Source organism: Sinocyclocheilus rhinocerous, unplaced genomic scaffold (assembly GCF_001515625.1).
Source record: "Sinocyclocheilus rhinocerous isolate Xijiao unplaced genomic scaffold, SAMN03320098_v1.1 scaffold364, whole genome shotgun sequence".
In the NCBI taxonomy this organism is placed as follows: Eukaryota; Metazoa; Chordata; class Actinopteri; order Cypriniformes; family Cyprinidae; genus Sinocyclocheilus; species Sinocyclocheilus rhinocerous.
In genome coordinates, this window is record NW_015659024.1 from 487,768 (window position 1) to 510,950 (window position 23,183).

Below are 23,183 nucleotides of genomic sequence, written 5' to 3' on the forward strand. Positions count from 1 at the left end.
AACAAAGAAGAAAGATTGGAGGCACGGCATATACGCCTTGATGTAAAATAAAATAAATAAAATACACAAAGTTTAAATAAAGTAATCAGCAAACACTGTGGAACCAAATAAATAAGAAACGAATGTATTAAAAAAACTTCCAATCAATAGGCTTTTCAAAATCTAAAATATTGCCAAACAGGCGCCTTTGCATTTCCTTTCTAAACAATCTTCTGCCATCATCTTGTCTTTCTCTCCTCACTCTAGTCAGTCAGCTCGACTCACTCTCCTCACCTGATAAATAAAATCTGACTCCTGCTTCGTGGTGCACTGCCGTTCGTGCACGGTTCGGCACGCTGCATTGAGCGTTTAGTTTTTAAAAGTATCTGTCCTCTAACTGAACTAGGCTAAATTATTTTTGTTACTATAAAAAAATCTAAACAACGGTGGGGGGCGGTGCCGCGGTAGGCAAATGACGTAACCGGTGTTGCGGCTTAACACCGGTATAACCGAAAAAACCGTCTATCGCAGCAAGCCTACTGGACAGTAAATTTTTTTTTTTAAACTAGTTATTTTTCAATTTATGTTAGATTAATATCTGATCTAACATTTCTAGTCTGTCTAAAGAGCATGGTATTTGTACCTTTAGTGTATATCTTACAAAATAAATAAATACATACATAAAATAATAATAATAATAAATTATCTGTGTTTCTCCTCTATTCTAGTTTACTTCCTAGTCTAGTTGTCTAATAAACAAGGCATTATATCTTACAAATATTGTAGGCTCTTTGACAAATGGCTTTTGTTCCTCTTCTGTAAGCTGTTTTGGATAAAAGCATCTGCTAAATGCATAAATGTGCATATGAAAGTCCAGATACAGAACAGAGGAGGACAGAGCTCTACTTCCAGAGCAGATTGTTTTGTTTGAAGATCCGTAGACGAAGGGATAGGAACAACAATACTTATGGGTGGAGCTCATGTCCTGCTCATGTCCTGCTCATGTCGTTATCACGGCGACTCATACTTAAATCCTTCTGAGAAGAGATCAAGCGGCGGGTCTTTGGCTCATTTCCCGTTGTGGACCAAAACGACTCATGGCAGCTCCCGTTACATTTTCTCCTTCCTAAAAGAGCCTTTGTGCAGTCTTTATGGCCACTAAACATCGGGAGTCCTGCACTATTTTAATGAGGATCATCATGAGGTTAAATAGTCGTAATGAAGGAACAAGTGGAGAACAGATCCCAGACACAAGCGTTTTGGCCTGCGTGTTGAGTTTGCATGGGGGATGCATCGCACAGGGGCCCTGGGACAACAGACCCTATTCATGTCGACCTGAGGAGATGGGAGTCTGTCCTCTGTGCATCTTAAATGGATTTTAGCGCATCATGTGTGGGGTGCTCTGCAATGTAGCTGCTCTGTTTCAAAATGGCAGCGTGACCAAATATGTGAGGAATCTGAACCATTCACGCTCCGAAGTTTGAGCGAGAACAGCAGGCCTGCAAATGAGACGCTGCTCTCAACCCACACATTTCTCATTTCAGCACTGTTTCAACATAACAACCCTTTTGTTTTCCTGCTCTTCAACTACACGCGCACCATTATGGAGCTTCATGGGTTCCAAACCATCAAACACAGTCTACTCTGCAAACAAGCAAAGCGATGTGGCACGACAATCAAAGTTGTGCAAGTAAACCATCACTATGTATTGCTCATACTTGGGTTTGCGATTCGAACTAACAGCGTGTAACCCCACCTGCATGATTTGGGTGACGGACATGAACGATGCCTCAAGTTTGTTGAAGAGAGGAGTACTATTACTTTGTCAAACTCTATTAAAATCAATTGGGTTGAGTTGCTTGGGCACTTATAACTTTTTCAATCCGGTTTAGGGGACCCAGAGCACTGGACATTTTACATTAGCACATCTTAAGTGCCATATGATATCAGCGATGTTGAAAATAAGGACTGAATCTCAGAATTTATGACAGAAATATTGGATTCATGATTTAATAAGGCATAAAACCTGACAAAGAGTGTCCTTTTATTGTAAAAATGTATTTTAAATTGTTAACATTTTATTAAATTGATTAATTAGATATGCTTTTTGATTATTAAACTTGAATTAAATGATGAGAAAAGAATCCAGAAAAATAAAACAGATTTCATAGAGCTTTAAAAATAGCTTTGGTTACAATTTTAATAAACTGTTGTTAAATTGTTGCGAGTTATAAAGTCAGAATTGCGAGATATAAACTCAAAACTCTGAATTTTTTTCTCAGAATTGCGAGTTTATATCTCGCAATTCTGACTTTATAACACGCATTTGCGAGTTATTAATTCAGAATTGTGAGATATAAACTCGCAATTCTGAGAACATATCAGTCTGTTTCCCCCCTCAAAATTGGACTTTATAACTCGCAATTGCGAGAAAAAAAGTCAGAATTGTGAGATAAAAAGTCGCAATAACCTTTTTTTTTTTTTTTATTCAGTGGCGGAAACGGGCTTCCATATAGTGCAGTTCATGGAGCTGTATCCAAACAATATAATGATCTGAATCTGGTGTGTTAAATAAGGGAGACAGAAAATGTGCAGTGCACCTGGACCTCAGGACTAGGACTGAAAACCAATGACATATTATGTTCCATGACTTATGTAGGCAGCTCACTCGGTGTTTGATCAAAACTACCATTTCCTAAAGTGGACCTTATAGATAGTTTGAGTATTTAATGACGTGACAGAGAGACCAGTGCATTAACATTGTCAGAGGACTTATTTACAGTCCACAGACACATGGTGATGGTGATCTGAGACGTACCTGATCCAGGAGTGAGCAGTGGTCCTTCCAGCTCCAGTGCCTCCTCCTCTGCCTCCTCCAGCTTTTTCTTCTTCTTCTTGGGGTCGCGGGGCTTGCGGAGTAAGGAGAGCTCCTCAGGATGCCGGATGTCTATGAAAGAGGGAATTAATGGTCAGGATCATCACAAGACGTCTCAGACTCAGGGTCATTTCAACAGGAAAAAGACATGCAATGGAGACTTAGAAACAGACACACATGCAAGTCTCAATAAGTCTAAAAGAAAATGGGCACATTATAATTCATACATATCTACATCTAATGTATATTTTTAAAACAAACTGGCTTAATCTGATTTATTCTCTATTCTGAATGCTTGCAATCAGCAATGATTCCCCCTATAGTGGCCATGATGTAATGCTTACAGGGCTGAGCACGTTCATTCATTAGACTCCCATCATATCAGGGTATCTGATGTTTTTAAAGATCCCATGTTTCGCTACTAGAGGACATGTTCCACATAGTATTAATTAAAAAAATTATAAAAGTTCTGCATGTGCAAGTACTACTGAAATTTTGTCAATATTCAATAGTTTTGATAAAATCACACTTTCCAAGCTGACCTCAAACTCTGCACAGGGAGGGAAAAAAGTCTATCCAACAAACAGGGCCCTATAAAATACATTTTATTTTTCCCCAAATTAAATTTTAATGGTTAAATTAAATGTTAAGTGATCAAAATAATGTCTACTTAATTAAAATCATAAATCTTATTTAATTAATTTCATAATTTATTACATGTTAGGAGAAAAAAACAGGGCCCTTTGAAGTCTGTTTTATTTAAAAAAAAAAAATAATAAAATAAAAAAATGTTTTCTCCCAAATTCTGTGCTCCTATAAAAAATTTTCTGCATTCCATTTCATTTATTTATTTATTATTATTATTATTATTATATTGCTTTTTTAACAACAATAGGGCCCTATGAAACTTTTTTCCCATGAAATCCTGAGGAGTTTTTTTATTTTCCTGGATTTAAGATTTAATACAAATTTATTATCAAAAACAGTGAAATGAAGGCATAATGGAAAATGTAACCTTTTTTTTTTTTTTTGGCAAACATTGGCTGAATTCTCTGCAAAAGCGTGTTATACTTTTTTTGGCAAACATTGGCTGAATTCCATGACAAAGCGTGTTATACTGTAAATTCCATTTTTATGACTAGACTTCATCAGCGTTTTCCACATTTTGGAAATCAGAGGGCCCTAACCAGTGACATCAGATGTCTAAAGCAGACCAGAGATCTTAAGAACCCTTGAGAAGACAACTCCAATAAGTACATGATGAAAGTCCAAGAGAGTTTTTGCATCCAGAATTAAGCATATTTTAAAATAATTGCCAGTAATTGCCTTTGACAGTTTTGGCATTAAATGACTTTTTATTGAATTTCTTGCAGTTCAATTCTGCACTACTTAAAGCATTATGGCAGGACGACTCGCACTCCCTGGATTTTCCACAGCCCTGGAGGAAACGAGTGTGACGGGGTGTGTTGGGGGGGGGCTTCATGGCTTACATTCAAAAAACCATTGCCAGTAATCGGCGGTGACAGTTTCAGCATTAAATTACTTTTTATTGAAATTCTTGCAGTTTGATTCTCCACTACTTAAAGCACTATGGCAGGACGACTCGCACTCCCTGGATTTTCTTTCCACAGCGAGGAAACGAGTGTGACGGAGTGTGTTGGGGAGGGGCTTCATGGCTTGGCAGGAATGGCTTGTTTAGTTGTGTTACTAAAGCAAAAGCATTCCAGAGGTTTTAAGAACTACCAGATGGAAGTTCTCTCTGTCTCAGACTCTGCCCTTTTACAGCCATATGTGAGCGAACTGCAGCAGGTCGCTGGAGTGCTGGGAGTGAGCGAGCGCCTCCTCTGAAATTCCAATCAACAAACAGAAGATCCTTGAGCAATCGCTCCCAAATCAAACAGCCGTAACTCACAAGACACTCGTAGAGAACGCTCTGACTGAGAAACCACACATTTCTCATTGTACTTCTTCTTTGACGGGCAGTTCTTGTGTTAGGCGAAGTGCTCTGGAGAAACGCAGTCCACTCGCTCTAAGAGGAAAATACTACACACACTCCAGTTTATTTCATGCATCACATGAGAAGCAACAGTAACGTGAGGAGAAAACGCCCACCAGACCCACAGAACAACTGATACCACCAGAGAGATTAAGCATTATGAAGCCAGCGTTGAACAATGATACGGCCTCTGAATGATCACACAGACTAATTCAAGAGCTACACTTCACATCACAGGTATTCACAACCATTTTCAGTTTAAGACCTAAAGTAAAAGTTCACACATAACAGGTCTAAATTAGGTTAAAATTCACCTGCTGGGTGGTGGTGACTACTGCATGGCAAACACTATTCACAAAACACCAAAAATCTTCTAGAACTGGATTCTACAAATGTTCACCCTGGCCATGATAAATGTAGGCCGCTAAGACTTACTATTTGCATCGATGGATACTTCAACAAATAGTTCACCCAGAAATTTGCTGTTAATTTACTCGTCCTCAGGCCATCCAAGATGTAGGCGACTTTTTTCTTCTTCAACAGAACAGTAAAGAAGTTTTTAGCTGATTTTTAGCCGTGGTCCTTGGTGATTCATAGAATGCAGGTCAGTGGCTACCGTCACTTTGAGAGTCAAAAAAATCATATCAGGCAACACAAAATTAATACCTGTGGCTCCTGACGACATATTGAGGTATTATGAAGCGAAACGATTGGTCTGTGCAAGAAACTGGACATTACTTACAACATTATTACCTGTAATCCAGAGCCTGGTTCAGAGTGATGTCCGGTTTGAATGAATCATTCTTTTCAACCGGTTCTTTTAGTGAACTGAATGAACCAGTTCACCAAATCGGACTGAAGCGTCTGAAACAGTTCGTGGCTCAAGCAGCACAGATCTACAAGTTACTCAATCAAAACTCACTTTCAGACGCCTGACAGTCACTCCGACTCAAAAAGAGTCAATAAACCAGTATATACGATCCTATGATGCTGGGTTTTGCCAATTCAATCAGCTTTTATTCAGATTTATTCACTTTATATGCTTTACACATATAAAGTAGGGCTGGGTATCGATTCAGATATCCCGATTCGATTCGATTTCGATTTATTTTTATTACATTCAGTGAATATAGTTTTAATACAAATGCTATTGATATTTCTAAAAAATTAACAGTAAACATCAGTTTACAAATAGTGAATTAATAAAAAGAAATTAAGAACCACATGCCTGTATTTTAAACCCATTCTTTTTTTTTGTATAGGGTCCTTTTTAAACAATAGTAGGGCCCTATAAAATGTTCTTAATTTTTCTGGAAATCAGATGAAGGCAAACAAAGTGCTGCACAACAGAGGTTTACTATTAAAATTAAAAAGGAAAAGAAACGCACAGACGCGCATATACACGCAACTTTCATCTCTCTCTCTCTCTCTCTCTCTCTCTCTCTCTCTCGAATTGGCAATATTTGAGAAAAGGGTTTAGCGATTTCTAATTATTGGGGGGACTGAATGTAACATAAAACAAATGATTACTTTTCGTTAAAATCTTTATTAATGCCAAAAATGCTTAAATTTATGTGTCTTTTTGTTCGCTCGGGCAGCCATATTGCCCCTGAAGCGGGTTTACGCTGAGATAATTCATACCCCTTCGTTTGAAGTGTGGTCCCGAAAAATCTTCGTTTGAAGGGCTGTCTGGCCCTTCCCCTTACCCCTACCCCTCCAACCAAAAGAGAATTGAGACACCCCTACCCCTTCACGTGAACGCGCGAAACGGAGGGGTAGGGGAAAGGGGAAGGGCTAAGGGGTAGAATTGGGATTGGGCCTAAACCTTGCAGTAGCCTATATATTATACTCTATTCATTATTTTTTTAGAAAACTTGCACTTTTCCACTCCGTTTTAAACGCTGTTCTTGTATTCAAATTAAGCGCTTCCAACGGCTGCGCACATGTTGCAGTATCGATACCCGTATCGTCAAGTAGTATGTGTCGATACATCGTCGTATCGATGCATTGAACACAGCCCTAGTCGTGTCTAGCGAATGAAAACAGGTGGGTCAAAAGATCGGATCTGTGCATTGTACACTGTGCAGTGTAAATGCAGCCTTTTGCTTTGGAAATGTTCTAGTGATGCTGTAGTAACAATTTTTTATTTTGGTCACGTTCAAAACTAAATCCTATTGACCTACTGAAGTATTCACATAAATAATAAATGTAAACACCAACATTTCATGCTATTTTTGTGTTTGTGAGTTAGAGAGAGAGTCGGGATCAATTCAAATCAATTTGAGAGAGGAGGTCATCTGACTTCTTTTCTGGTCGAAATCCTTTTTTTGCAGATATTGACAGGGAGAGGATTCAACCTGTAAGTGCTCATTAGGCCTTGTTTTCTATATATGGACACAACAAAAGTTAACATCAGCCAGTTACACTGATAAGAACTGTTTATGAAACAGGATTTGGAGCAGTTCAAGGGCATGCTGGGTCTTATCTATGCTATGAAATACAGATCAGTGTGTTTAACAAATAATAAAGACCAGTCAAAAGACCAAAAAGCAAGAAATGTGGTCAAGTGCACCTTTAACAAACTCAATTATTAGTTACTGGTATACCGGGGTTTACGGTCTCATCGCCGTCCCTGATCCTCAAAATAACAGCAGTGCCACAGCATTTTCCAAATGGTAGTACAATGATGCACAGTAGTAAATATCATCAGCATCATCATGTACCATCATGTACTATTTGAGCCAAATGCTGCATTAGGTCCATTTACAGATAACACAAGAGCGCAACAGAATGAAACCGACAACTTGTGAGCACCTTATGAAGAGAAGCGCATGGCTTGAGATGCTGTAAACAAAACCAGACGTAACAGCAAACACGATATCCGTCTGATGCATGTGTACACAGACCAACAATCAGAGCAGATGGACTAGAAGAACACAAACTGCTCCGTAATGCATGTTAAACAGCAAACCAAATGTACATTAAGCAATAAAAAAAAAAAAACAGCAAACCGCACAAGCAGCTCTTCCATGGGCTCACATTAGTTATTGAACACATAACTTCAAATTGAAAATTAAAATGACATTTTTTGGTGGTGCAATTCTTCCTTCAGGTTTGTTGTGAATATGAGGACCGGTTTAACTGGAACTTACAATGCTGTATGAATGTGAATTAATTAACATACATTCAGAACTACTATTTTGGTAATGATATTCCAATATTCATAATAACAATATATTAAAGGTGCTATCACGATGCTACTTGGTATAGGGATACTTTGGCTAGTAAAGTACTCTTAGGTGTAATTAAGGTATTGTGGCATTCTGCGTGTTTACATTGTTTTTGTATTAAAGTTCTAGTGAAGTGATTTGAGGAGCAGTTTTTCTCGATGCTTTGACATATTTCTGATTGAAACAATAAGTCAGGGTGGGATCAAAGAGCTCCACAGTGTGACAAAGCTGCATCTGACAGATTGTGACAGTGACAGTTGTTTTAAAAGATCCCCCCTTTAGATTTAATATGAAACTGTAACTACAGAAAAAAATACATGCATACATACATTTTACGGTCTGTGTGACGCATGCATATCATCCACTGTATGTGATCCTGTCGGTGGATTTGTGTGTGTGCTGTGGTGGTTCACGTGCCACTGACATGAAAACAGACGTCATTTTCTCCAACAGAAAGCATATTTATCTGAACCGCCCCTCATCCCCTATATAGTACACCATTCACCAATTTCAGCCACAGATTCAGCGTCTTTTTAGTGTAGTGGGCAGGACGCTTCAGATTGGACAGACAATTTGATGAGAAGCGGATGTGTTGATGTCATCAGAAATAATCTGTATTGGTGGTAGAGAGTAGGGCTGTGCGATTTGGGGAAAATAGTTCAATTGCGATTTTTTTGACAGATATTGCGATTTGATTTGCGATTTTAATTTTGCAAAGTCAAGCTTCAACTTAATATTGTCAATAGTGAGCAGCACAGTATGGGTATCGTTACCCTGCTGAAAAAAACAATAGAAACCACAGAAATTCCTATGGTTTCCATTAAAACAATTACAAAATTCCTTTTTTGTAGTGTGTTTTGGGCATTATTCCAATAGGAATTACTGTTGTTCTATTGTTTCCCATCTGCCAGATTACATCCCACCAATAGAATCCATCAAATACCAGTAGACACCATTATAGTTTACATTAAAGCTAGGGATGTAACGATTCACTCAAGTCACGATTCGATTCTAGTCACGATTTTGATTTCACGATTCGATTCGATTCACGATTATTATAAGAATTTCATAGGAAAGATTAGTTTATTTTGTGTAAATAAAGAACTGTATTACTTTAGTCAATTATTAAAGTATGACATAGGTTACATAGGCTAATTTATTTATATTTATAATTATTTGGGATTTTAAAAACAAGTGGAAAATGTGCTGAATGTTTCATTTCATCCAAGTGACAATTAGCGACACTTGTTTTACACGCGGAGCCAGGCGCGAGTTGACACAGGTTGCGCGCGTGCGTCAAGCCTCGTCAATACTGCCAGATGCGCTTGTGGAGACTTGCGGTGCGGAGCTGCAAGCGGCTTTCACACAGGACGCGGAAAGCGCAGCGCTATGAAACCCATTAATTTCAATGTCTTGCGCCGCGCAAGGACGGTTTGTTGCTGCGTTGACCAAAGCACACATGCAGCGGAGCGCACATGGGTGAGCTTGCGCGCACGCCGCGGTCAAAGTTCTAAATTGTTCAACTTTTGCCGCTGTGCTCTGTGACGATTACCCGCACGACCAATAGAAACGGGGCATCCAAATAGAACTCCCGGTAAATGTTTTGAAAACTCTGCCTATTTGAGATCAGAGACGCAAAATGCGCATCGTTTGTTTTCCTGTTTGTTTGTTTTTTTACAAAAGTTTTTTTTTTTTTAAATTTTGTTGATATTGTGAGTGCACACAAATAAAAGTAGACCATTGCAGTTCCGAATGATGTATACTCTTACCTTTATAAGCAAAAATGACAGTGCATTTTTTAGTTACCAGTGTTATTAAGAAAAAAAAAAAGTGAGAGAGATCGTGCTGGCGCCTCCATGTTCAGCAAAGCGCGCTTCAGCTTCCACTCTCGGCACAAACGATCAGATATGCGCCTAATAGCGCACATTTATCTAGGTTAAATTTTTTAATTAATATGGTGAAAAGCATGAAGTGCTTTTTTTAATCCATAGATTTTATTTTAGGCATGTCGCGTCCTGTGAGAAAGGGCCATAACCGAGCATTACGAGACAGGCTGCGTGTGTGTGGCAGAGAGGAGCGAGTATGAGAAGCATTCAGAGATGCAGGCTGTGTGCGCGGTCTTCTGAATTGGGAATAGCGAACATGCATTATAAACTTCTTTCAAATTAGAATCTGTTGGGGAGATAAAATGTCCAAGATAACGTTCATGTACTAATACAAACATCTAAGAATGTATCTTTTATTCTCCAGTACTGAAAGCAGAACTGATAAGGGAGCTCTTGGTGTTGTGACACAGCTCTTGCAAATTAACGTTACCTTTTTTGTTTGGTGGGTGTCATTTCGAAGCCGAAGAAATCTCATATTACATAAGTTTTTCTTTAGTATTAATTTGCCTAACTATCGATCTGACCCTGTAGACGCCATAATCCCACACTCTCTCTCCCCCCCGCTCTCGGTTTTTTTTGTTTTTTTTTAATTGTGGGCATTTACACAGTTGGCTAGAGCAGTGCTGATTGAGGAGAACGGAGGTGCGCTCACTCTATTGGTTAGTAAGGCTGGCAGTCATGCATATGCTCTGGAACAGAGTAATATCGCGTCCACATCGCAAGCTTTGCGAGTAGCAAACCGCAACGTCTCAAATCGCGATTGCGATTCGATTTCGATTAATCGCACAGCCCTAGTAGAGAGACTGTACATTTTGAATGCATATATCTTCAAAAAGCAAATTATAAATTTGTTTTTCTCATTCAAGAAGCTGCTTCACTTGGATATGTCACAATTATGAAAAAAAAAACATTTGTGTATATATAAGCGCAACAAGCTGCGAAAAATAACTCGATATGATACTCGAAGCGGCTTTATATGCGTGCGCTTTGGATGTGACTGTGAGTTCACAGAAAACTGCCTTTGGAGCATGCGAGTACTGAATGGCTTAAAAAGACTTTAAAAAAAATGTGCAAATGATACACTTTTGTGACGATGCAACAATGACCTGATTAGGTAAGTGACAGTTCTGTCAACTGTCCCGAAACGCGAGTGAAAGTCTCTTGTAGTGCAGACGACATGTGAAGCCACTTTGAGTGAAAGACTGATTTAATCTGACAGTCCGTGTGGATTTATTTACTCATCTAACCTACATGCTGTATTGAATAAATGTGTGCAGGAATTCCCCTCATTTCAAACTTGAAAGCTGCGGGAATGAGTAAAACTATGCAAAGTATGCAATATATGCGCAATCCCACACTGAAATTCAGGACCTGATTAAACATAATTCTATTATACAGAGATTTGAGAAATACATTTCCAAAACTTTTCCAGGCCTGGAAATTGCCGTTTTAAATTTCCATGACTTTTCCAGGTTTTTCGTGACCGTATGAACCCTGTGTGTGTGTGTGTGTGTGTGTGTGTGTGTGTGTGTTTATATGTATATATATATATATATTAGGGATGTAACGATTAACCGTGAGCCGATTGAAAATCGATTCAAATATGTGACGATTCAAATCGGTTGAGATGCTAAACAAATCATGATTCAATTAGGGGTAGGAGTTTATATGAATGTATGTCTGAGGGGACTGGGAATCGAACCCACGACCTTTTTCGCTACTAACGCAATGTTTTAAAATTTCAATTTAGTTTTGTTATTTACATTTACATTATATTTAAATTTAGTTATTTAGCAAACACTTTTATCCAAAGCAACTAACAAATGAGGACAACAGAAGCAATCAAAACCAACAAAAGAGCAATAATTTACAAGTGCTATATTAGTATATTATTATAGTGTTATATTTCAATTTCACAAAGAAACGTACAGTATTTTGTCCAAGCAATAATAAAAGGACACATTTAATTTATAATTTGTCTTAAATCTCATTTTATTTAAAAAAATCAAATTGTAAAATCAAAATCGTGAATCGAATCGAATCGTGAGTTGAGTGAATCGTTAACATCCCTAATATATATATTAAATAAATAAATAAAGTAAAAAAAAATGTTTTACCAAAATGTTTAACTTTCAAAATAATTTAAAGTGATTTAAATAAATGTTGTTTTTATTAGCATTAAACTGACTGAAATCATATATATTGACATTATATCAATCATCCGTCTCTAAGATGATCCACATCAACTATTAAAAACCCATATGAAATGACCACTAGTGACTACAACATGGCACACTAGTGCTTTAAATGTTTATCATTGCATAATGCATTGTTTCACAATATTTTTTTTTATTATTATAGTTTTTAGTAGGCTAACATTAGCTGGGGTGTGACAAAACTAAAGGCTATTGGCTTTTTAAAAAGCATGTGCCCTTGGACTGGTCAATATGAAATACATCAGCACATGAAAACAATTGTGTTTGTCAGTCCATTTTAAGGGGGCCTTTAAACGGTCGCTGTATTCTGATTTAGCGCCATCTCTCTACCAAAGCCTACATCTGTTCTCAGCACTGAAGGGTGAATGCACTCTAATGTATAGCAAAATAACACAATTATCCTGACTTACTGTTCTTCACGACCAGTGGGGAGATTGATTTAGGCTAATGGAGTTATGAAAAAATTGAGTAATATTTTAGGGAAGGCAGCAGCACTCACTGAAGGTTTTGCAGATGTCGGACACGGCCTTGAAGACGCGGTCAGAGAAGTTGACCTTCACCCTCATGTGCTTCATGTTGGGCAGCTGCAGGCGCAACAGCTTGTGCTGCGGCGTGAAGAGCAGCCTGGCGTCGGCCTGAATGCCGTATTTATCCAGCGTCCAGTGCGTCTTTAGCAGCCAGGTCTTCTTCTTCTCCCACCACAGCGCGTGATCTGACCAGTCCTTCTTCACATCTGCGTAAAGAGAAATATGACAAGGTTAGGAATCACATTGACAAACACTGGGAAAGGGAGGGATGAAAAGCAACCGAGCTAAAACTGGCCTCTAATTTGGCTGCAAACACGGCAATGCGATTGAGCTCAGATGTGTTTGTGTGTGTGAAAGCCGCTCTTGCCAAACTGGAGGGCTGTGTTCTGGTCTGGATGAAAGCAAGAGGCCAAGCATTCATCGGGAGGCTCGAGCACACGGGCCAAAAATAGGAGCAGTTGGAAGTGAAACGCTGAGAAGTGTTTGTATGTGTGAGTAAGCCTCGCTCTTTATTCCACATTCACACTGTAACCGGAGTCTGATACTCTAGACCTGCTTTTCCTCTAACAGCTGCAAACAAACAACACAGGAAGTGGACTGCAGAAGAAGAATCCAATTCATAATAACCAGGAGACATATCACATGCACCCAGCATACTACGCAGGGCTCTGCACTTGTATTTTTGTTTAGGAGCGCTCGCGAGGGACAGTCAAAGCCCAGAGATGTCAAGAAACTGGAATTTCTAACTTTGATACAATGCCTTGAAAAATATTGATATTCAATACCATGGGGTAAAATTTTAACAGTATATAATTCAAACTATAATAATAGTAATGATAATAATAATCGCATTATTATTATTATTATTATTAAACAGAAATATAGTACTATTGTAATATAACTGCACTGTAAAAAATTTATATTTAATAACTATATTATTTTACTTTAGAGTAGTAAAAATTACAATAAATATGACTTCATTTCTTCAGTTGAAAGAGTTAATCTCTCAAAACCCTGTTGGTGGAAAATTGCAGGGAAGCTCAAGTTTCTATCATTGTTACTATAATTAACTAAACCTAAAAAAAAAATAATAATAAATAAACAATATAAATCAAAATATAAAAACAAACAAACAAACAAACAAAAAACCTTGAAACATTTTTTTCATATAGTTGCCCAGGAAAGATTTCTCCTTTTTTGTGTGTGTGTGTGTGTGTTTACATTGAAGTACTAAAATAACAAAAACTGAAATAATATTTAATAAAAGCTATATGGACACACATACACACACAAAAGCCTAATAAAAGTGACAAAAACACACAACAACATTGCTAAAACTTTTAAAAGGTTTTATAAAATTATTATAAAATTCATACTAAATAACTGTAAACCTGCTGCCATAGTAACCAATGTTAAATCAGTCTCATAGAGATACTTTTATTTTGTGTGAACCGAGCCACTCTGAGCAGCTGAAAACACTGGATCACAAGAATCCAATGACACGCTTCACTCTAAAAACACGCAGTACAATGGACTATATACTTATATAATTACAATACATACACAACGGTGTGTGTGTGTGTGTGTGTGTGTGTCAACTTGCTGTCAGAAAGAAGAGAGACTATGAGAGCCCAGATGGCATATCAAAACTGTGAAAAATGAGTACTGAAACGGTCTCAAACATTTCAGTATCATTATGTATCGAAAAATCATATTTTTGACAACACTAAAAGACACTAATTCTAGCAACCAGTCTCACCACTCTGACAAGCAGCATAAAAAGCTGACATGAGAAGTGATTGAGGAGTGTGTCGCTCTCGACTGGCTTCACTTTTTCATCGAGTTTGTGGCGTGAATAATTAACCAATCAAACTGGCCTGGGGCTTGAATGAATGTGGGCTGGACCAGTGGCGTCTCTCCATCACTGATGTTAGGTTTATTTTTTGTTAGATGACACAGAAAGTTTGAAAGGATTATGGGCTGAAGTTTATTTCTGAAAAAGAAAAACTTAAGTGATATAGTTTGTAATCTTCTTTCTTATTTTATCAGGACAAAACAATGAATGCGACTATCGATTTCTCAAAACATCTCTCCGATCTTCTCTCGGACTCGGTCCACGTATGTCATTGTCGTGAGCATTTATCTACAGACAGAAACACACTGACTCAGTTTTTCTCCTCCACACCCAACAAAAAGACACACTGATCCCATATCAATCACCGCGTCTCGTTCACTAGCCAACCATCTCCATCTCCATAACAACATAACAGTATAAAAGACAACGCTGACAGTCTACAATCATCTCTGAAGAACGAGGAAAATATTTACAAGCCAAAAGACTTCAAGAACTAATAGAATCGCTCAAAAGAGAAGCACTGTCCTCTATGCTCGATTACATCTTGTAGATGAATCCTGAGGATGTATTATAGATCCACAGAAAGAGGCCTGGAAGCCAGTAAGGTGCATGGAGCTAAACTGTAGTGCAGAAAACATCAGCATGCACTTTAAAGATTAAATAAACTTTCATCTCCTCACCAGATGGACTAAACTGCCTATAAATAAAAATCCAACGGTTCACTGAATCCAGATCATACTAATAGCACACTTGAATAAACTTCTTTTTCGTAAGGGAGTGGATCGCCACCATCTCTCTTCCCAACCAAACTCTAAAAGAAAGAATTAGTTTGAACTCTTAGAACGGTTTTAGACGACCTTGTTTTCTGTAGGTCCAGGACTTTCATCTTCTGTGGGATTTTAAGCTTTGTGTTTAAATAGGGCTGGACGATATGGCCAAAATTGATACAAGCCAAAAGACTTCAAGAACTAATAGAATCGCTCAAAAGAGAAGCACTGTCCTCTATGCTCGATTACATCTTGTAGATGAATCCTGAGGATGTATTATAGATCCACAGAAAGAGGCCTGGAAGCCAGTAAGGTGCATGGAGCTAAACTGTAGTGCAGAAAACATCAGCATGCACTTTAAAGATTAAATAAACTTTCATCTCCTCACCAGATGGACTAAACTGCCTATAAATAAAAATCCAACGGTTCACTGAATCCAGATCATCTAGATCAGTGTTTCCCAACCGGGGTGCCGCGGTTTAAAAAAATATTTTTAAATTGCTAAAATGTTCAGAAAAGCATCTATTATATAATATCCATTTCTGATGTCGCCAATAATTAGAGATGCACCGAAATTTCGGCTGCCGAAAATTAGTTCACCGCTCAGGTTTCACTTTAACGTGGTGTGACGCTCTGCGTTTTATCCCGCTTCTATGCGTGTGCGCTCCGCTCAGTCGCTCCACTCGTATACCGTTCATGCTCATCGGAACAGCAAAGTCCACTCAGAAATCAAGGCGACAGGAAACATCTCTGTAGTACAGTATTGTTTCCGTCTGCAATAGCCCTACTGTGTTGTAACATGGTGTGGTATATGGGCAACTCTGGTAACGCTGCCCTCTCATTCATTGATCTGCTAACCGCTATGTTATGCTCACGTGTTCTGATAATAATAGCTGTCTAGGACTAAACATTATTTGCATAATTGCTAAAAAAAAAAAAAATTTTTTTAAATATCTTAACCCTACTGTTAGACCTACCTGAAAAACTAAAAAGCAATTTATTTAATTCGAAGGCCTGTCGTATTTGTGCTATCATTATTAACTTCTTTATTTGTTCTTATTTTATTACTGACTGCTTACTTGTCATTTTTTATTCAATTCAAAGTTTGAAATCAAGCAATCTCGTGCTACTGCACAAAAATTACCCCACTGTAAAATTAAAAAAACACTGAGTGAGCAAAAATTTGTGAGATAGCTAGTTATAATGGTAATTAAATAATGTTTACACATGTATAAAAGCCTACATTAAAATCTGTCATAGAAATTGATCTCTTCATTAGAAATGAGCCTACTGATTGGACACATTTTTTTAATAATATTAAAAATATCTGTATGACATTATATTCTGCAGTTCTTCCCTGTTGTACCGAATATCTATACTTTTCAAATTATCATATCGAAGTTAGAAATTCAAATATTGTGACAAAATTAATTTTGTAGGGTGCCACAAGTTTGTTAAAATTTCCAAAGGGTGCCGCGACTAAAAAAAGGTTGGGAAACACTGATCTAGACTACAAACGGTTGCAAACATTTTTTCAGGGCTTGCAAAGAAAAAGAGAAATGGACTTTCCCAGTTCTCCCCAAATCATAGATGGGAAAGAATTAGTAAAACATGCTTACATTCTAACAAAAAGAAACAAATTAATAAAATGTGCTCATTTATTTCCTAATTCATGAGACTTTTACGCTTATATTTAATGTGAAGGCCTCCGTAAAAAAGGAATAAAGATGTTAAAAATGTATAGATAACAAATAGACATAAAAATGAATTTGCAGAGTTTCAAATTAATACTTTTTAAATAATTTATATTTGTCCATTTCTAATAATGTGGTCACAACACTGACTAAAGCACACTAATCCATGCATTAGAAAACTTGTCTACAACTCTTAATGCTCTCATGTAATCCAAATGTTCTATCGTTTTTATATTATTCAAGGAGAATATGGCATAGGATTAAATTATATTAACAGGGCTCGCAAAATTTCAAAATCCCTGGTAGCCCTTCGGGCAGGCATTCTTCAGGTTTTGGTAGCCCAAAATGAATTTAACTAGCCCGAATAAAAAAAAAGACATCGGCTGAACTTTATTGTGGACAAATCAGCATGATCAGCAAAAACTAGTAGCATATAGGGATGTATCGATTCACTAAACTTACAATGCGATAAAATTCACGATACATATTACACTATAAAATTTTCTTACAATTTATTTATATATTTATTTTTTATAAAATGAGATTTTTTCTCAGACAAAATGCTGCATATTTCTTTGTGAAATTGAAATGTTAAATAATAAAACTAACTTGAAATTGTAAAACAAATCCCAAATCAAATAAAAAAATTATACAACTAAATCTCTTCATTTAAACAAAGGCTTTGCCTGTGCTCTATTTAAAATCAGAGGCATCCACTGCATTTGAATTACTATCCAAAAAAGATGCTAAATAGATGTTATTTGGATTGTATAATTTCAAAATTTGAAGCAAAAACAGAATGGTCTGATTTTAGCTTTGTGAATGAGATGCAAATGTCACTCTCTGACAGCAGGTGGCGCTTATGGAACAGCAGGTGTCAATAGGCTGCTGCCCCTTTAAGACCGAATGCACGGATCCAATATAATAATGCACTTGAGATTTCTTTCTCCTCTGTTTACGTTCACTTAAGACATAACCGACTGTGTTTACGAGAATACTTGCAGAGAATTATTTTGAGATAATTTTGTGTGTATGTGTTCATTCAGAAGCAAGGATATGCGAAAGAGGAATCAATTCTATGTATGCGCATTGTCTGAAACGCGGCGCTCTCTGTGCGCGGTTTGAATGAGTTCACGCAGAAAGCAGCGCGCTAGCTCCGAATAGGCACGAATGTTTTAAAACGCTCGAATGTTTAAATCGGCAAGACTTAGAAACAAGTGCAAATGATCAACTACGATCCGTTTCACCCCTACAAGCTAGTGAACAACGCAAATCAAGTTAGGAATTTTATATCGCTGTTCAAGATAGCCCGTCGGGCAGGACGGTGATACATTTTGGTAGCCCGATTGGAAAACACATTAGCCCTGGGACGTCGGGCTAGCGATTTTGCGAGCCCTGTATAATAATAATAATGCACACCTAATGTTCAAAAATAAAACTGTGTTGATTGAATTCATTCACAAGCAAACAAGTTCATAAGTAGTAGATTTGCTCCAGTGAATACTGTATGAATTTTGTTAAGGACAATGCGTTTCTTGCATTCTCCACTGACTGCAACTGTAAAAATCAAGCCCATTGGTAAGACCAGGTTGACTATTACTCACAAAAACACACTTTAAAGGGGTCATATGATGCGATTTCATTTTTTCCTTTCTCTTTGGAGTGTTACAAGCTCTTGGTGCATAAAGAAGATCTGTAAAGTTGCAAAGACTAAAGTCTCAAATCCAAAGAGATATTCTTTATAAAAGTTAAGAGTTAGCCACACCTACCTAAAACGGCTCGTTCGAACACGCCCCCACATATCTACCTCACTATGTGGGAAGATTTATAATGTACAGTATGTGGAAAATAATGTGTTTTTTTAACTTTAAACCGCATAAACACATTTCATTACACCAAATACACAAAATAATGTTCTTTTTAGCAGCATCATATGACCCCTTTAATATGTTCACCTCCTCACCTGTGGATGTCTTAATGATCAAAAGCAGCAAATGCATGTTGCTGCAGAAATGATGGTGGCAACTGTGACAACAAAAAACTTATTCTGGATGAGAATCATGTGTATAGTGTATATGTTCTGAAGGCATGCAATAGAGTTTAGTGAAAACAAGCGGTTTGAAAACAAGTTTTGAACTTGACCACTGCTCTCCTAAGCACAATGTTGAATGACAAGTAAAGGCACATTAGCACATCATTTTGAAAAATAAATAAATAAATAAAATAATAATAATAATAATAATAATAAAAATAAAAAAAAAACACGACAAAACACGATTCCTATAAACCTCCAAAACTATGCATGTAATTTTCTTCTCGGAGGCAAATATTTCACTTTCATTAACTACATGCATGTATCTTACTTTTTTCCATGACCTGAACTATGGGTGGGCGATTTTTTTTTCAGGAAAATCACGATTTATGATTTTAATCACGATTCTTTGTCATGTTGGGTTTTACTGTTTTGCAAGTTGTCTGAGCAGTACAGCCAAACTAATTTCCCAATTTTTTTTAAAAGCCTTAAAAGCTAACACAATACAAAACAATGGAAAACAATGGAAGATATTTAGGCCAAAGTGAGTAAAGATAAAAATAAATGAGGACATAAATACATGAACAACATGTCCAGAACTGCTCTGAGAGTACTTCATGATCATTTTACCATTTCATTTGAGTAAAACTACCATCATATCATATACACACAGAAATTTAAAGGTATTCATGGCAACCCGTCAAAATAAAAGTTTGGTTTAACTTGAAGACATTGTGCAAGAAATATAATACTATGTTCAATACAACATACGTAATGCCACTACTACTAGTAAAATTATTAAAACTTCATTTTTTTAAGGAATAATCACACAAAAATTATTCCATGTTTCAATTTTTATATTAAATCCCCTTTGTTTGGCAAAAAAAGTTTGTTTAATTTTCATTAATTAAAAGATAAATTAAATTAATTTTTTATGCCTTCATTTAATAACCAGAAAAAAATTAAATACACAACACAACAAGAAAAAAAAAAACATTTCATAAGGCTATTGTAAAAATAAATGTCAATAAATTAAGTTGCTTTATGCATTTAAATAATTAGACATAGACAAAACACAGAATATGGTAACAATAAAACATAAGGTGAGAAAAAATAAAACATTTCATAGGGCCCTAAACATGTAATTTTAATTAAGCTTTTAATAAATTGATGTTAAAGTGTATAAGTTTCATGATTTTACTTAAACATGATTTTGATTAATAAAATTTAATTTAATCATTAAAAAGGAGTCCAGACAAATTAAAATGGGAACAAAAACGTAATCCAGAAAAAGTAAAATGGAAAAAAACGGAATTTGGGAAAAAAATAAAACTGATTTCATAGGGCCCTACCTAAATGAGTTTTCCTTCTGTTAAACATAAAAGTTATTTTGAAGAATGTGGGTAACCAAACAGTTGCTAATGTACTTTTGTGATTGTGAAGTGCAGTGTCCCGTGAGCGTAACTCTACCGCAGAGTTAACATCTGATGTGAATGTATGTGGCGTAGTACAGTATATTGAGACGGAGGCACCAGAACTGCAACTGACAGAATGTGTGCTGTAGCGCAATACTGCAATATTTCTTCAAAAGCAGATCGTGGAGACATTTCAATCTCGATCGAAACTCGTGATATCGCACACCCCTAATCGGAGCACAGCACTGCTGTTGCAAACTACCACATCACTGTGTTGCAATGCTAATTTAAGTGGAATGACTTCAGTAAGGTGTTACAAGCTGATAGAACGCCTATGAAAACATTACTTCTGAATAAACTATTTACACCACAAAAATTTTTGAACAACTATTTTTTATGTGACTAATTTACTAGTTCAAAGGACAAGCATATGAAACTGCTTAATGTCAAGGTTTTTTTTTTTTTTTTTTTTTTTAAGGCATGCGATTTATCGTGCAGCCCTAGCTACTACTCATAAAATCTATATATTAAATGTGTGTTCTTAGTCCTTCCTTCCCGTGTTGGAAAGGGAATAAAGGCAGATGCAGATGGATCTCTTTATGGGTGGAGCAGTCAGCTAGTGATTCGGTCAAACATTTGACAGCAGCGTGCGGACTCGCCCCGAACAGCATCCGGCCAAGCTTGTGCCAAACATCTAGGCTGAATTTAAATGAAATAATGCCAGTCCATTTTTAGGAATAGTATGATTTCATCTTTGACCGACATCCACATGAGTCATTAAAACACCGTGCCCAAGCTATGGAATAAACACGCTCACAGATTCAACACACACACACACACACACAGTGTGTCTTTTTCCAGAGGATCCCCAGTGAATTCCCTCCTCAGCTGGACTGTTATTGGTTGTCCCGCCCCAGTCCTGCCCCGCCATCAGATGGAGTGCTGGAAGAACAGCCATTCATTGACCATCCATCAAACAGCCTAAACAGAGGGCTGTAATTTAATTAGTTGCCAGCCAATTGCATTTCTTGGCTAAAAATACAGGCTGCCAGCGGATGACGTAATGTTGGAACAAAACGAATCCACACGCATCCAGACGCATTTAACAGTGCCGGAGACCTCCAGTACTGCAGAGAGACCCATGGACACACAGACACGTGTGAGGCTGGACCACCATTTTATTCAAGACTGGCGCCTCAATTTACAAAATAAGCCACAATAACAGATATCTGCAGAATTTTCACATTTAAAAATGTAAGACCTGCATAAATAAAATACTGTATGTCCTTACAGCACAAACCCATACAATTACAAAATAAATCAAGTACTTCAGATTCAAGTTTAATAAACTCAATACATGCTTTATTCAATACATACATATATGCAATGAAATTGGTTTATGTATCATTTTATTATTAGGGGTTGATCAATACTGGATTTTACTGATACAATATTAATGTGTTTAAATAAAGGCAGTAAATAGATTATTGCTACTACTAGGGCTGCACGATAAATCGCAGTGAATTCCCTCCTCAGCTGGACTGTTATTGGTTGTCCCGCCCCAGTCCTGCCCCGCCATCAGATGGAGTGCTGGAAGAACAGCCATTCATTGACCATCCATCAAACAGCCTAAACAGAGGGCTGTAATTTAATTAGTTGCCAGCCAATTGCATTTCTTGGCTAAAAATACAGGCTGCCAGCGGATGACGTAATGTTGGAACAAAACGAATCCACACGCATCCAGACGCATTTAACAGTGCCGGAGACCTCCAGTACTGCAGAGAGACCCATGGACACACAGACACGTGTGAGGCTGGACCAGATAGAAGAAGAAAACGCCCTGCAAATCTCAAATGCACGTCCTGTGCTGCGCTGCTAATCAATAACAGTGTCACACTGTTGTAAGAATGCAGCCTCTTTTTTTTCATTAATGACAATAAACTGCATTTGTGAATGGCACAATACACCACAATTAAATCCACAATGAATGCTCTCCTTGAATGTAACATACTGTGAAACAGGACTCAACAGTAAGGGTTTTTGTGCTGGTCATGAAGGGCCAGTATATATGTCAGTATAAAATATTAGTGCTATTTTTTTTTCTCCAATAAACACTATTTTTTTTTTTTTTATATTTAAAATGTGCTATTCACAGCTACAAATTTTATAAACAGTTTTACTGGAAAATGATTGCAAGTTTCAAACACTATAATTAGTTTTAAAAAAAAAACACCTTATTTATCAGCAAGATAATGCTACCTTATTTAAACAAAATTCAGCAGTAATTGCTAACATCAGGAGAAAAAAAAAAAAAGTTTAGGTTTGCAAGGCATAACAACAATAACGGTGTGCAATGATCATTTTATTGATATTTAAAAGCAAATAGTCTAAAACAGTAAAAAAAAAAATACATGTCATTTATTTGTTTTATGTTTCAATTAGGGCTGCATGACTATATCAAATCTTTTGATTCACTTGATTTTTAATGTTCATTAACATATTTTGCATTAAAATACTTTATGGGGGGCAACTGCATGTCATATTTTAATGTAAATTACATATCCAGACTAGGCATGGGCTGATTACCGGTTTCAAGGTATACCGCGATTTGAAAATTTCATGGTTTCAAAACCGCTAATATTTTCCGTTATACCATTCCTGCGGTATGCGCTGTTTTTCATGTCTCCTCAAATACTGAAAGTGTAGGAATC

General features: G+C 37.0%; 1 protein-coding gene across 1 annotated transcript in view; it reads right to left on the minus strand.

The window, feature by feature from the left end:
• Nucleotides 1–23,183, minus strand: part of LOC107723263 (fermitin family homolog 2-like) — a 65,714-nt gene that overhangs the window by 22,222 nt on the left and 20,309 nt on the right. Inside the window, exons 3-4 of the mRNA XM_016531830.1 lie at nt 12,682–12,915; nt 2,798–2,926 (exon numbers count right to left, since the gene is read on the minus strand). Of these exons, the coding sequence (XP_016387316.1) occupies nt 2,798–2,926; nt 12,682–12,915 (363 nt within the window). The remainder of the gene's footprint in view (nt 1–2,797; nt 2,927–12,681; nt 12,916–23,183) is intronic.